Source organism: Meleagris gallopavo, unplaced genomic scaffold, assembly GCF_000146605.3.
Source record: "Meleagris gallopavo isolate NT-WF06-2002-E0010 breed Aviagen turkey brand Nicholas breeding stock unplaced genomic scaffold, Turkey_5.1 ChrUn_random_7180001890294, whole genome shotgun sequence".
In the NCBI taxonomy this organism is placed as follows: Eukaryota; Metazoa; Chordata; class Aves; order Galliformes; family Phasianidae; genus Meleagris; species Meleagris gallopavo.
The window spans coordinates 41,606-55,921 of record NW_011154010.1 but is presented as its reverse complement, the minus strand read 5'-3'; the positions used below and the strand labels follow the sequence as shown (position 1 = coordinate 55,921).

Here is a 14,316-nt window from a genome sequence, read left to right as displayed (position 1 = left end):
TAACCGCCCGTGGGTGACGGCTCCGTCCCTCCTCCGGCCGGGGTCCTCCTCCGGGACCCTTCGGCGGGTCCCGGAGCGGCACGGGTCGTGGAGCCGCAAGGAGCTCTCGCACCTGAGCCGCGGGCAGGGGCGGCCCTGCCAACTACCGCGGGTGGAACTGTTCTCCTGTGGGAGCGTGGCTGTCCCCGTCAGTCCGTCAGCCGGTCGGTCGATCAGTCAGTCGGTCCGCCTATCAGTTGGTCTGTCAGTTTGTCAGTCAGTCAGCGTGTCAGTCAGTCTGTCGGTCTGTCTTACTAGTCATTCAGTCTGTCTGGGGTGGTGCTGGTCACTACTGCAGGAGCAGCACTGCCGTGCTGACTGCTCTGCTACTAATGAGTACAACTTCATTACTGTAAATAAAACCATTCCCCCATACCTTCAGTGATAAGGTTGTAATAAGCATTAAGTACTTCAGTAAGGTTTTACTTCAGATTAACACAGCTGAAGGCTGGCTCCTTGCCCTTTCAGGCATAAAACAGTGCTGTTGGTTGTGAGTACTGGTATGTGTTGTCTGTAAGGAAACACCTTTCCAGAGTGAAGGTGCGTCTCTTTCTTGCAGATTGGGTCGCTCAAAAATCACTATCTGTTCAGACATAAGAGCCATCCACGGCGGTCCCGGAGAAGTGCTATTCACATCACCAAGAGGCTTTCTGATGACGAGCGGGTGAGTATTGCATCCCTTCTTCTCCTCCGTCCGTTCTGGAAGCATATTGCCACTGCCTGATGAGGTCACTGGCAGACTTTCCTCGCTTTACAAGTCTGATGCATTCAGCATTTGGCTTGTGTTGAATAATACTTAATTATTCTGTCATTAATGGGCAGAGTCTGATCCTCTCAACCCCTTTTTTTTTGCAAGTACTTTCCAGTTGTAGATTTCAGATATGCAGCATTGCAGAGGTTTGGAATTTCAGATCCATTGCTGATGAAAATACGAATGAGGAACCACAGAGTTTAAAGTAAAAAAAAACAATGATGCAATCCAATTGCTATGGAAATCAGGTTTGATTTAATGTGATTGAACACTGTGGGGAAAATAAGGGAGTTGCTATGGACTTTACCTAAGGCATGACCCATGGAGCAGGATCCCCATTTCTCTGCCTGCACTTAAGAGAGAAGTTTCTTTGTTTATAAATGTGGTGAGGAAACGCGGTGGGTGGCAAATTTAAGGAACAGAGCAGGATGCTGTCAAACAATATCAGACGCATATCAGAACACTGACATTTGAATTTCAGATCAGCTTTATTCAGCAGTGGTCCAAAATGTCAAGGAATCTCCATTGTGAGCACTTTGAGTCATGTAAGGACAAATCACTTGAAGGCAAGTAATTGGTTATCTGAGTGAAGTTTTTGGATGCAAATGTCACCTGGGAGAAAAGATTTTATGAAGAATTAAGGGAGGGGTAAAGGCTGCGTATTTGTTTTGCGTGTTCTGATTAAGAGCTGCGCATTCCCATCTACCTCCTTTCAAACACTGTTATAGCAGTTAAAATCTTTCAGGTGAAATCATTCTAAAATGGGGGTATTCAAAGCCATATTTCAGTGTAAGCATCAATAAAGTTTGTATGTTCTAATTCTTACCAACTGCCTCAAGCTGCTGGAGTTCAGGAAGCATTTTGATTAATGCTCTCTCAGACACAGTATTTAATTTTTGGGTGTGCTGTGCGGAGCCAGGGGTTGGAGTGGATGATCCCTTTCAAGTTGAGATGTTCTGTCTTTTTGGAGGATTTATACACTGCTGTAGACTTACATACTTAGACTTCAAAAGTGGCTTTGCAGTGCAGCAAGTGATTAGTTAAATTTATTCCAATTTCCCTTTTATTTACCATCTAATATGCAAATTAACGATGTGAATGAATTAGGTGTAATTATGCCATCATGCAAGTATATAAACACAAAGTAATCATGCAGTGCTGTGTAGTTATACATGGACCTTTGCTCCAAAGAGCAACAGCCCATTAAAAAGATTTAAATTCATTCTTAAAAAAGGAAGGGGGAAAGAAGACAATCCTGCTTTTCTTTACGTAGTGCCTTTGTGATTCTTACAGCACGTTAAGAGTGACAGCTGGGAGGCAAAGCTTGCCTCTAACCTGAAAATTTATATCTGCTATGGGCATCACAATGCTTGTAGTAAAACAGGCGATGGCATTGAATGTTTCAAAAGGATACAGTTATGTGGTTTCCTCACTTCTTGCAGTAGGGACCTGGATCCTAATCATTTTCACTCCTTTACATACCAGTGAGTGGAGATCTGGCAGAGGGCCGTCTGCTCTTGCAGTGGATGGATACCCTGAACCTCGCTCAGCTGTTGAGTGACAAACGCTTGGCTTGTTTGTCAGACATATGTGCTCGGTAGTTCCAGCTCATTTCCCTCAGAGCAGCTGTCCACATCAAAAAACGGTGAGCATGGAAGCTGTCAATTCTTAATTACTGTTGGCTGATGAAGAGGCCAAGCTTTGCTGTGGGCATGGAGGAGGGATAAAGGTAATTGTTGTAACCTGGGCACAAGTACATACAGCCTTGTGTATCAGTAATGTAATTTAGAATGCTTACACCTGCATTGGCATATTTGTCTTCTGTCACTAATGGTGCTTTTTAGAGGTTTTTGCTCTAAATATATTGCAAAGGGAATGTCATTAGCCTTCAGTATATGTGCCTGGTGTAGCTTCTCTTTTAATGGTTTATGTTCTTGCGGTGAATTCTCATTAAGTTCTCCTTCAAAAAAAAAAAAGTATTTAAATCAAATAAGTACATGTCTTTATTATAATAGTTTCCAACTCACTCTTGTTATGTATGTCAGGAGCATAAAGTTATGGGATTACAGCAGGCAAAAATGCTGAAATCTATTCAGATGTTTAAAGCAAAAGGTTTGGATTCAAGGCAGTCTCCACCTGAGGCTCACAGCAGGACATTGCCAGTCTCCTGAACACGAGCTTGCTTTGTTTGTTAGGAAATTGGGAAAACCTCACCTGGGTCTGTGTCAGAGTGACTGTCCACATGCTAGCAGTGGGTAACGCTTATTCCCATTTCCAAAAGGAGCACACAACAGAGATGGGTATCAGAATGTTTTGAACTGCATTTAGTAATGCGTTGAAAGGAACAAGAGTGAGAAACATTTTTAAAATGTAGCCCTGTGATTTAGAGAATGCTGTGTTCATGCATAAATGCTACGCAATTCAGTGTAAGGATGCATTAACAAAACACACTGAAACATTTTGGCTCAGTTGCCTTAAGTGGAATTACGCCAGTGATGAAATTAGACCCATATTCATAGTTTAATAACTGATCATACCTCAAAACACAAATGGGAAGGACAGTTGAAGGTCTACCAGGGCTGTGGATAACATTGTAGATATGACTGTTAGACTAAAGCCTGAGATAATCTTTCATCTTTTCTTTGAACTCCCACTTCTAGTGGATAGGCATTAAAATGAAGGTAGGATAAAGAAGCAGGCTGTATATTTGCTTCTTCAATAACCTTCTCACCATACTGCACATTTGATGTAAAAGCCAGCTTTGCTTGGCATTAACTGGGACTCAACTGCTAACTTTTACTTAATGATTTTAATTGCACTGCATAGTGATTTCACCATTTCACCCCTTTCCTGAAGTACACTGTACTACGAAATAAATAATCTTCCTCTCTGCATCAGACATTGCTTTTTTTTTTTGCATTAGGCATCAGCGTTTTTCTGTGTGAGGAAAATCCTTATCCTTTAGGCTAAGAAAGTCCCCATGTATATTGCTTACTTCTCGCATCTATGTAAATAACTGCAGGTGTCATGGGCAGAGCAGCAGTATGAAAAAAAGCGAACTAAGCGTGCTGCTGTGACAGACTCGGCAGAGAATCTCTTCAATGATCCTATGTGGAATAAGCAGTGGTATTTGGTAAGAATTTACCTTATTGTGGAATTGGGGGCAATGAATTTTGGTTGTGCTATCAGCTGTACTATTTTATTAGTAACAGAGCGAGGGGTTGATAATACAACACGATATATTAGCTAAAATCTACCTTTAGCTTAAAAATGTTTGTTGTCAGCATGTAAGAGTTCCTTTATCATGTCTGAAGCTGGGTGCATATTCCTTCATTAAAATTGATAGTGTGGAGAGCATAGTCCAGCAGAAAACAAAGGCATGCATGCACATATAACAGGCACCTTGAACCTCTTGGTCAAGGATGTAAGTAGAAAAGATTCTGTATAGCTCATGTGTTCAAAACCTCAAGAAAAAGAAATTATCTGACCTCTTTAGCTTGAATATAACAAGTCAGAAATACAGTTAATCACTTTTATATTTTGTAAAATTTCTTTTGAAAGTCTGTATTTCCACAAGGCATCTCACTGTACTTGCAGTCTAGATGTCAGTGCTTTCACTCTGAATGGGGATAGGTTAAAAGATGTATAGCAAGAAAGATATTCAAAGTGCAAACACAGTCCAAATGACTGGAAGTACTTTATTTTCTTCAAAACACATAGCATAAAATATTTCCTTGAAGATTACTGCAGACTTCTTTTCAACATGGAAAATGGTTGTTTTTAAGAATTTTACTTTTCTTTGAAGCTGAGAATGTGCTTGCTTGTTTTCAATAGGAAGCAGGAGATATCCAAGCAGGAGATATCCAAGATGTCTGTAATGGACTAATGGACAAAAGCACAAGCACAAGAGTTCAAAAACTTTTTTTTTTTTCTTTTTTCTGAAAGAAGCAAAGTCCTGCTCTCTAAGAGACATAGTTCCACTTCCCACCTTCCTGTGATTTTCACTCCTTTTTCCTCCAGTTTACCAATATGAGAAACAGAAAGCACGATACTTACTCGTGTTTGCAGTACACATTAATTTTTTCTGACTAAGTGCATAAATGCATCAAATAGTTTCTTCCAAAATCTATCCTTGCCTTGTGGTAAATTACTTATTATCTGATTAATGACAACAGTTTCTAACTTCAATTCTGTGTGCCTTCAACCAACACCAGGAAAAAATGTTTTTTTATAGATTCTAGAGAAGAAAGCTTGAAACTTCAAAAATTCCCTCATAGCAGCAGTCAGAAAATAAAGTAAAAATTGAAAAAATTGCCGTAACGTATTTCTTCCTCTGAGCCTCACATTTTGTCCAATATTCTCTGGGAAACAAAGAAATTAAAAACCTGTGATCACTAAGTTAATATGCACAGGAAAACACAAAGTGCTGGGTTTTATGACTCCGTTTTTATAGTGTAATAAGTAAAGCTTCAAAATTCACTGTATGTACTGCACATTTAATATTAGAGAGGAAAAATGACCTGCTTAGGAAATGCTCTTCTGAGAGCACTTCCACTTGCTGTGTAAAGGAAAGCTCTAGATGATTCACGCTTTCAGCTGATTTACCACAGGAACAGTAATGAGGGTAGTAAACAGAAAGTTGTGATTCAGCACAGTTGTTCCTAGCCAAACGGCTGCCTTAATTGTTTTAGCCATTAATTATTCTTCTCTGGCTAACTTGAACTTCAAAGGAGAAAACATGTTTGGAGAAAATACAGCTTACTGTGCTGTGGGCTACTTACTGTCTTCTCATCAGGAGAAAAGAACAGTTAGTAGGTCTGATTATTAATCTCTCAGCTTTCCAAGGATCATGGCTATGTCTCTACCATTACCATCTTTCTGTTGTGTACCTCTAATAAAAACAAGATGCCTTTTATTCAGAGGTGGAAGCTTCAGGTAACCGGGGTGCTGTCTTTTGGTACTACAGGTATTTGAACATACTACAGGTTTTTGTTTTATTTCTTCAAAGTTTGAACAAAATATACACATTCAGCCTGGAATGGTTTAAAGAACCTTTAGAATATGTCTTCGAATCTGTGTGTTGTGAGTGGATGCAAATATTAACACATTTGTAATCCATTCTGTTCCTCAGCAAGATACAAGAATAACTCCATCTCTTCCCAAACTGGATCTCCACGTTATTCCTGTGTGGCAAAAAGGGATTACAGGCAAGGGTGTTGTCATCACAGTATTAGATGATGGATTGGAGTGGAATCACACTGACATCTACTCCAACTATGTAAGTTTGGGCATTAGATTGCTGTTGAGTAGGTTAACTAATTGTAAATTTGATATGCAGATGCTCTTGCTGTCTCCATCTTGCTCTCTGTTCTGTAAGGCAGCTCCTACATTACAGAGAACAAAATGTTTGACTCAGGCATTATTTGGAAACTGGACTGTGTCATAGGAAGTTGAATGTTATTTAGCAAAGGTAACTTCTTTTTTTCTCAGTGGATTTAGTTGTGTACATGTTTGTATACAGTGGTTTAATGCTAAATTATTAAAGCTCCATGAAAAATTTATGGAATTGTTAATGTTCATCAAATTCTTTGTACTTGATTGCTGCCAGTATGAAGCTCACCAATGTACAATAATAAATATAGGCTCTAGAACCCATTTTGTTACACATTTAAAAATCTATTTCCTAGTTGTCCCAATTAATTCTGTTATTTTAAATGCAGGATCCAAAGGCAAGTTATGATTTCAATGACAATGACCACGATCCATTTCCTAGATATGACCCAACAAACGAAAACAAGTGAGTAACCTCCCAGTTGTGTGAAGAGAATTAAACAGTGCAGTACTTTGTATGTTATAACTTGCAAGTGTGGAAGTATGTATGACCCCTATTGCAGTTATATATGAAAGGAAAATTTGTGCCACAGAATCAGGGAATGGTTGAGATTGGAAGGAATCTCTGGACCAGTTCAGTACAAGCCCTGCTCTGTGAGATACCCTTTGAGATGGTTGCCCAGAATTTTGTCCAGAAGCTTTTTGAGTGCTCCGAGGATGGAGACTCAGTAAAAAAGTGTTTCAGACAGAACCTCCAGTATTTTCATTCACACAAATGTTTTCACAGACACTGGAAATTAAAGAAATTAAATTTTCACGTAATGAGTTTTTCCATATCACAGTATGTGTAAAGTCTGATATATTTCTGTAAGTTGAACAGAAAAATCTGTTCATATCCCCTTGTGTGTTTGTAGAATAATATCTACTTAAGCAGATTTTGACTTTCCCTGCTTTGTACTGGGAAACTTAAAATACATCTCTTGTGAAGGACTCTGTAAGATACTGTTTTTTAGAGGAATCTAGAAATCTGCCCAAAAAATCTCATCCCATCTGGTCATTTCTTGTACCTTAGGACACTGTTTGTGACTTTGTCAGTATCTTCTGGGCTAATAGTATGTATTCTAGCTCAGTGCAAATGGACAGGTGCAGTCATGCTTCTGACTTCATCCTCTTGTATGTGACTGTGACTGTGAAGAAGGTTACATTCACTTCCTGGAAAATCTTTCAGGTAAAATGTGTCTGGAAGCATTTTAGACCAGTTTTGGCCTGAGCATCTTCAAGGTGATAACTTAGGAAGTTTCAGAAAGTTTGAACACAGGCACCAGCAACTTTGTTTTGTGGACTTGTGCGTCTTGGAAAGAGTGGGGAATTCTCTTGATCTACCACTCTGGTTCTCAGTGAGACATCACAGTGGATCTATTACTGTGGGAGTATTCATAGTAGTCCTGTGAGGATTTTGTCCTTCAGAAGGAGAAAAGAGTTTAAAATTTAAATTTAAAATTTATTTAAAATTTGGTGTGAAGAATAAGTCAATTTATTAAACCAATTGGGATGCCACTATTCAATGAAGATGCAGTAAGAAACCAAAGCACTGGTTCTTTATTGTCTGTCAAAGAGTATGATAGCATCCACAACAGCATAAATCATGGTGTGGGGAAAAAAACAGTCAATCAGTGGATATGTAAAATTATAGAGACTGAAGTCTAAGGCAAACAAATATTTCTGTATAATGTGAATACAATACCAAAGCTGTTCAATAGCTGATTGCATTCAGTTCAAGACATCCACCACATCAAGAAAGTCACTGATGAGTTTTTGTATATGTTACATGGAAGTGTCTAGGTTATGAGAAGTCATTTATTCTTGCTATATTTATCCAGGCATGGAACACGGTGTGCAGGAGAAATTGCCATGCAAGCCAACAATAGAAAATGTGGAGTTGGAGTAGCCTACAATTCTAAAGTTGGAGGTAAGAAACTAAGAATAGTGAGATGTCTGATGTGAATGGAAACCAGGAAGCATCACTCTTGCAGTTACAGGCTACAGGATAGAGTGACACTGTTTCTTAAATTCCAACATATTTTCTGGATTCTGTTTTCACTTCAGTATAGGTAAATCACATAATATGTAACAAGAAAATAATAACAAGAAAATAATAATATGGATAGTAAAAACAATCTGTTTTGTACCCACAGATAAGACTGTTTCTCTAAAAGAATGACAGATTCACTTCTTATAGCTGGTTATTTTGGGAGAAGATGGCATGGGAGAGGAGAAGGATTTGAGAAGAATAGAAGAAAATACATCTAAATTTATAGCCACCTTTGCTTACAGCATATTATTTCCATCTACACACTTACTTTCAAAAAGTCATGTCAGTCCAGATACTCATAGTGCTGTGGTTATTATCATCATAAATTAATTTTGAAAATAGATATTTATTCTTGTCCATCAGTCAGTATTTTCATTTTTTGAAGAGGTGATTAAAAGTTTAATCCATTAGTGATTTATGAAATAGTTATGATTGAAGTATCAATGGTAAATGGTTATTTAGCTCAGAGGAAGATACTTGTTACAGTCCTGGTTTTTCCATTTTTTCTTTTAAACAAAGGGATGTTAAGTGGCAATTGACACCTTTAACTGCCATTCCAACCATTTTAGTCTCACGTTCATAGGTTCCCATTTACTCTGCTGAGCTGTCAGCTTTGCATTCTACGTTTGCCACAATGCATTATGCTGTCATGCTCTGTTTAAATAAAATATCTCACTCACAAGATGAAGATGCCAGATTTTCAAAGCAAGGCAAAATGGATGAAGCTGTAGTGATGTCTGAACTCCTGCTGTGTCACTATTTTAAGGTACTTACATCTACACAGAAGGTTTTTCCAGAGTTTTCATTTGCAAATGCGTATTAGAAATCTGTGCTGGGTGATTTATCTCCAAAAGGAAAATAACAGGAGGAAAAGCAATCCAGCACTCCAAATCCCAGAAATCTGCTTGTAATTAGACAAGGAAGGAGAAAATTAGGAAAGTTGAAATAAATTGTAAGCTGGTCTACATGGCTACCCCAATTATGTTAGGAATATAACAAAAACTCATTCAAAGAGCAATAGAAGGAGTCTTCAAAGAATTACCTACATTTAGAATTTGCTCTGAGTGGTCACTGGAGGGCTTTTTTGAGATGGGAGCTACGCAGGATTTATTTCTTTACAGTTTTGTTGTTGTTGTTGTTTGTTTATTTGTTTGTTTGTTTTATTTTTAAGTGCGTGAAATGATGCATTTCACACTTTTATTTGATGTTAGTTCAGGATGGCTTTTTTAAGGACCTTGTATCACTTGCCATGCTGCATGAATCCAGTGGTCCAGAGCCACTGCATTCTCTCTGATAGTCAGGAATATATGCTTTAGAGAAAGAGACTGACACTTGGAGTATGCTATTCTCTGACCTTCAACAGCAGAGACTGCTTTAACTTTGTCCTAATATAAAATCATCAATTCATAATTCTTTATTTTCCATGAAAATACTAACTAAAAATACTAACAATCTTGGGTGTTCTAATTTGTCATGCTAATGTCTGGCCCTGTTCTGAAATCTACATGAGTCTTTTCAAGAGCTTGTATCTGTGAAGCTTTTCTTTGTATGGTATGAAGCAAATGCTTACTAATGTCAATTGTAAAAGTGACACCTTTCAGTTTCTTTTAACATGAACCTCTTGCTTTCGATAGAGCTGAGAAACGTGTGTATATTTGGAGTAAAGCAAGGTTTATATATCTTCATGCATATCTAACCATCACACCATACTACAGCATTTCTCTGGTGGTACCATGGAAATCAAATGATGAAGAAGCTCCATATTACAAAGGACTAGGCTGAGAGTTCTCACATAGTGATCTGTTGCTAAGAATAATCTTCTGCCATGCAAATGTATATACATCTCTGAAATTACCTTGGGCTTTGCCTGCTTTTCAATTTGTGGGACTGGTGATGAGAGAAGGCATGCGGAAGAATTTATGCAAGAGCAGATCATTGGAATCTGCTTAGGGAAATATTACTGCAGTCATCAAATCTCTGGGTTGGCTTAAACATGCAGCATTTCTGGAGATTACAAAAACAAGGCAATGATTCATTTTTTTTTCTTGAGCCATTTTTATCAATGTGTTACCAGTGATCTTGTTTTATTCCTTGCTACATTATTTGTCAGTTGCGTTGGCTTGGTTTGTTTGGGAAATATCTTATACTGTTCTCCGCTTTCCCACTATCTCATGGTGTTACAACCCAGTGCCCATAGCTTTCAGTCATTTTCACACAGGCAGATCTTTGCTCACAGTGCACTGCTATGACTGAATCTCACAATTCTAAGCCACCTGAAATAGGAGTGTTCAAAATGTTACAAGCTTAAGCCTCTGGAGGGTAAGTGGTATTTTTAGAACCTGAGGCACAGGATATACCTTGATCCTTTTCTCAGCTTTATGAGTGATAGTGGTATCAGTAGTTGAGCAAATTAACAACTCCCTTGTCTCTTTTTTGCCACTTATTAACGTGAACTAACCATAGAATCATATAATGGTTTGAGTTGGAAGGAAGCATAAAGCCCACCCAGCCCCAACCCGTGCCATGGGCAGGGCTGCCCCCCAGCAGCTCAGCTGCCCAGGGCCCCATCCAACCTGGCCTTGAATGCCTTCACGAATTGGGCACCACAGCTTCTCTGGGCAGCTGTGCCAGGGCCTCACCGCCTTCTGAGTAAAGAAGTTTCTAAGTTTCTTCTCACATCTAATCTAAATCTTTCCTCTTTTAGTTTAAAATAATTCCCTCTTGTTCTATTACGACTAGACTGTGTAAAAAGTAGTTCTCCCTCTTGCTTGTAAGTTCCCCTTGTAAATATTATTGTGAGAAAGCTGAGCTTTATTATTTAAATGATTTTAGGAGTCTTGGGGTTCATCTCTGTGCACAAAGTTATGCTTTTGTAATGATTAGTAGTGAAAAGGAAGAATGACACACATAGATTCTTTTTCATTTTTCTAGAACAATCACATTCTTCTTGATGTGCTTTGGAAAAATTCCCATTTAGTGGAAAATACTAGGAAATGAGTACACATAATTCTATAGTACTCATACTGCTGTAGTATAAGCTTGGCAGGTTCAGGAGAATATTTATTTGTTGAAAATGGGCTGAGTCCTGACTCCTGTCGCTCGTCTATTGCTACTGTTGCTGGGAGAAGCTTAGCACAGTGGGAAGGTTACCAGACTGCTGCTGTTTCTTTCCTCATCCAGTCCTGGACAGTGATAGCAATCCTATTTCAGGGCCAGAGTTTGCAGAGCGAAAGATCTGGTGCTGATGAGCCACTGTCTGCTGCTGAATTTTAAGTACCACTGATCTCAAGCTTGCTCTGAAGATTAGATCAGGAGTTCCTAATAAAATGTTAATGGCTAGATATCACTAGTCTCTCTGGATTGCTCACAGTGGGGAAAAAATGTGGTATTAAAACAGCAATGAGAATATTTTGTCATGAAGAATGAAGAACTGGTGAAATAGGATCACAAAGACAGTTCAAGCTTAATGGCAGAGAGGACCGAGTGTATCAGACGGCACAGTCATAATTAACTCTTAAAAATAGTGTTGGTAAAACCTATGTAGTTTTAATGATACAATAGCCATTTCAGTGAAGAAGTCTTTTGCAGACATAGTAGGAAAAGAATTAAATAAAAAAAGCTCAATGTAATAACAAGAAAACAGGAATACTAAATAGAACATCATCTTGACTTTCTGCAAAAAGAGAAAAAGAAGTCAGTAAGGTGCAATCAAGATTTTAGGTTTGGTTTGTTTTTTTTTTTCAATGTGTATAGAAAGTCCCAAGCTCTGCAAAAAGGATAAGTGTACTGTTTTGCACTGACCTGAGTATTATTTAAATGAATAGCAACAGACTATGGTGCAGTTGTTTAGATTAATTTTGCTGGAAATGCAACAGTCAGGTAACAAAGAAGAAGAGGGAAACAGAAATTAAAAACAGTGTGCTTGTTTTTCTTTGTTAAGGTATACGCATGCTGGATGGAATAGTCACTGATGCTATTGAGGCCAGTTCAATTGGTTTCAATCCGGAACACGTGGATATTTACAGTGCAAGCTGGGGCCCAAATGATGATGGTAAAACTGTTGAGGGACCTGGGAGACTGGCACAGAAAGCTTTTGAGTATGGGATAAAACAGGTATGATTTTATGAAAAAAAAATACAATACAATGTGGCAGAGGACAGAATTTTAAAATGATTTATCTCAGGCAGGAAATGAAAATGATTTGTGCTCTATTCACATAACTGAAAAGCAGAACAGACATTTTAATAGTACTGGTCAGAAATTACCAGCTAGAACATGACTTTCAAAAAGGTGCGATTAGAGCCTTCTTAAGCTTGTTTTAGCTGATATTATCTACAGATAAGCTTTCTTCTTCCATCCTTACTTCTGCTGCCTCTATCTCACCCAACCCCCACCCTTCTCTGCCACTTATTTTGCACTGAACAGTAATTGGATTTCTTCACTGAAAGCCTATAAAAATTTAATACAAAATTTCTGCTTCATGAATATTTTGCTTATGAAATACTGATGCATTTTAGTGCCCTGTAGATGGGTTTGTATAGTGTTAGTTGCATTAGCTTATAAATAAATGCATATCACATTCCAATTAAAGTGAAGATAGCAAAAACGCATAATGAAGAGTAATGGAAACAATGGTTTTACAAGTTGCTGTGTTTTTTTTGTTATGCTTTTTTGATCTCATTGGATGATAAGTGAGATACTAACAGAGCTACTGAAGATCTATCAAAAAGGTACTCTTGCTCTTACCAGTTAGGTGAAAAGATATCTAAAGATGGACAGGCACTAATATAGAAAGGAAATGTGAATCAGAGTCAAGAAAGGAGGAAAATGGAGAACGCATGAAGGACAGGAGCAGAGCAAAAGAGGATACTGGAAACAGAGCAGACAGGAGAGAAGAAAAAAAGGCAAGTCTGATAGGTGACATGCTCTGAGGGAAGAGTAGAGGTTGAGGAATGGGTTTGTGATAACAAGCATCTCAGTCCAGATGTACACGGCAAGAAGAATAGCGAAAAGCAGCAGTTAGGGAACCAGTGTTCAATGGTTTTACTTGGAAAAAAAAACAGGTTATTTGGTAAAGAATGGTTCTTCTTCCCCCTCCTTCCCCCCCCAGCTTGTTTTGTTTAAAGAGGAGATCAGATTTACCCATTAATTTGTCAGGCTTCTTCTGGCAAGGATCTGAATGCTCTTCATTCCCCATCAAGTTACTTACAGATGGGATTGCCAACAAAGTTAAGTTTAATTCCTGACCCCTTTATTGCTGGCCCAGTAAAGCACTTAAGCATGTGCATAGCCGTAAGCATCTGGGAGCCATTAGGAGCACTCCAGCAGAAATCAAACACCTGTTTACATATATCATTGCCTGTCTGGATTGCAGCCTTGATTCTCAAAACAAAATATTATCTCATTTTCTGTAACGGATGTTGGTTGTCCTGCATATTTTTGCAACTGTATCAAAAAGAGTGCAGCTTTTGTTTTGTTTTCTTTATTTTTAATGTTTTAAGTGCTGCCAATATCACTCAGTGCTAGCATGAATAAATCTCATCTGAGCGGGAATGTATTTTTACTGCAGGTTCCAGTGAATATACATATATTAATAAATAATAAAATACAAACTTTTGCTCCTCACACAAAATGTATTGTCTCCTCTAAAGGACTATGTCAGCATAAGACTGAATTGAATAGCTGGCGTATGCTTTCTCTGTGATAGCTGTGATGGTTCACATGCTGCTGCAGCACTCTATTGTCAGCTGTCAGTATCAGTTGTTAGCTGTTGGTACCTTATTACACACTGAAGGCCCAAGCATGGAGTGAGAATAATTACATCCTGAGATTGCTGGTGCTGGTTCATGGATTTGTAAGAGAAGGGAGGGTTTTCAGCCAGATGTGCTTATTGGTTTTCTGTTTTTCAGCGAGTGCTAACAATGAAAGACTTTATTACAAAAAAATAATGGTGGAAGAGTCATATTAAGTATATAATTTTCACTGGTTACCCACAATTCAAGTGCAAATGAAATAACTCCTGATGAACTGGAAAGGGAGAGGGAGAGGGCGAGGGAGAGGGAGAGGGGAAAGAGAAGGGAAGGGAAGAAAGGAAAAGGGAAAG

At 38.5% G+C, this 14,316-nt stretch overlaps 1 protein-coding gene across 1 annotated transcript in view; it reads left to right on the top strand.

Annotated features, from left to right (window-relative positions):
* The first annotated feature begins 575 nt into the window (after nucleotides 1-575).
* The window catches only part of PCSK1 (proprotein convertase subtilisin/kexin type 1), a 28,842-nt gene continuing 15,101 nt past the window's right edge, over nucleotides 576-14,316 (top strand). Inside the window, exons 1-6 of the mRNA XM_031557638.1 lie at nucleotides 576-703; nucleotides 3,813-3,923; nucleotides 5,922-6,068; nucleotides 6,511-6,587; nucleotides 8,002-8,090; nucleotides 12,154-12,326. Of these exons, the coding sequence (XP_031413498.1) occupies nucleotides 3,900-3,923; nucleotides 5,922-6,068; nucleotides 6,511-6,587; nucleotides 8,002-8,090; nucleotides 12,154-12,326 (510 nt within the window). The 5' untranslated portion in view covers nucleotides 576-703; nucleotides 3,813-3,899. The remainder of the gene's footprint in view (nucleotides 704-3,812; nucleotides 3,924-5,921; nucleotides 6,069-6,510; nucleotides 6,588-8,001; nucleotides 8,091-12,153; nucleotides 12,327-14,316) is intronic.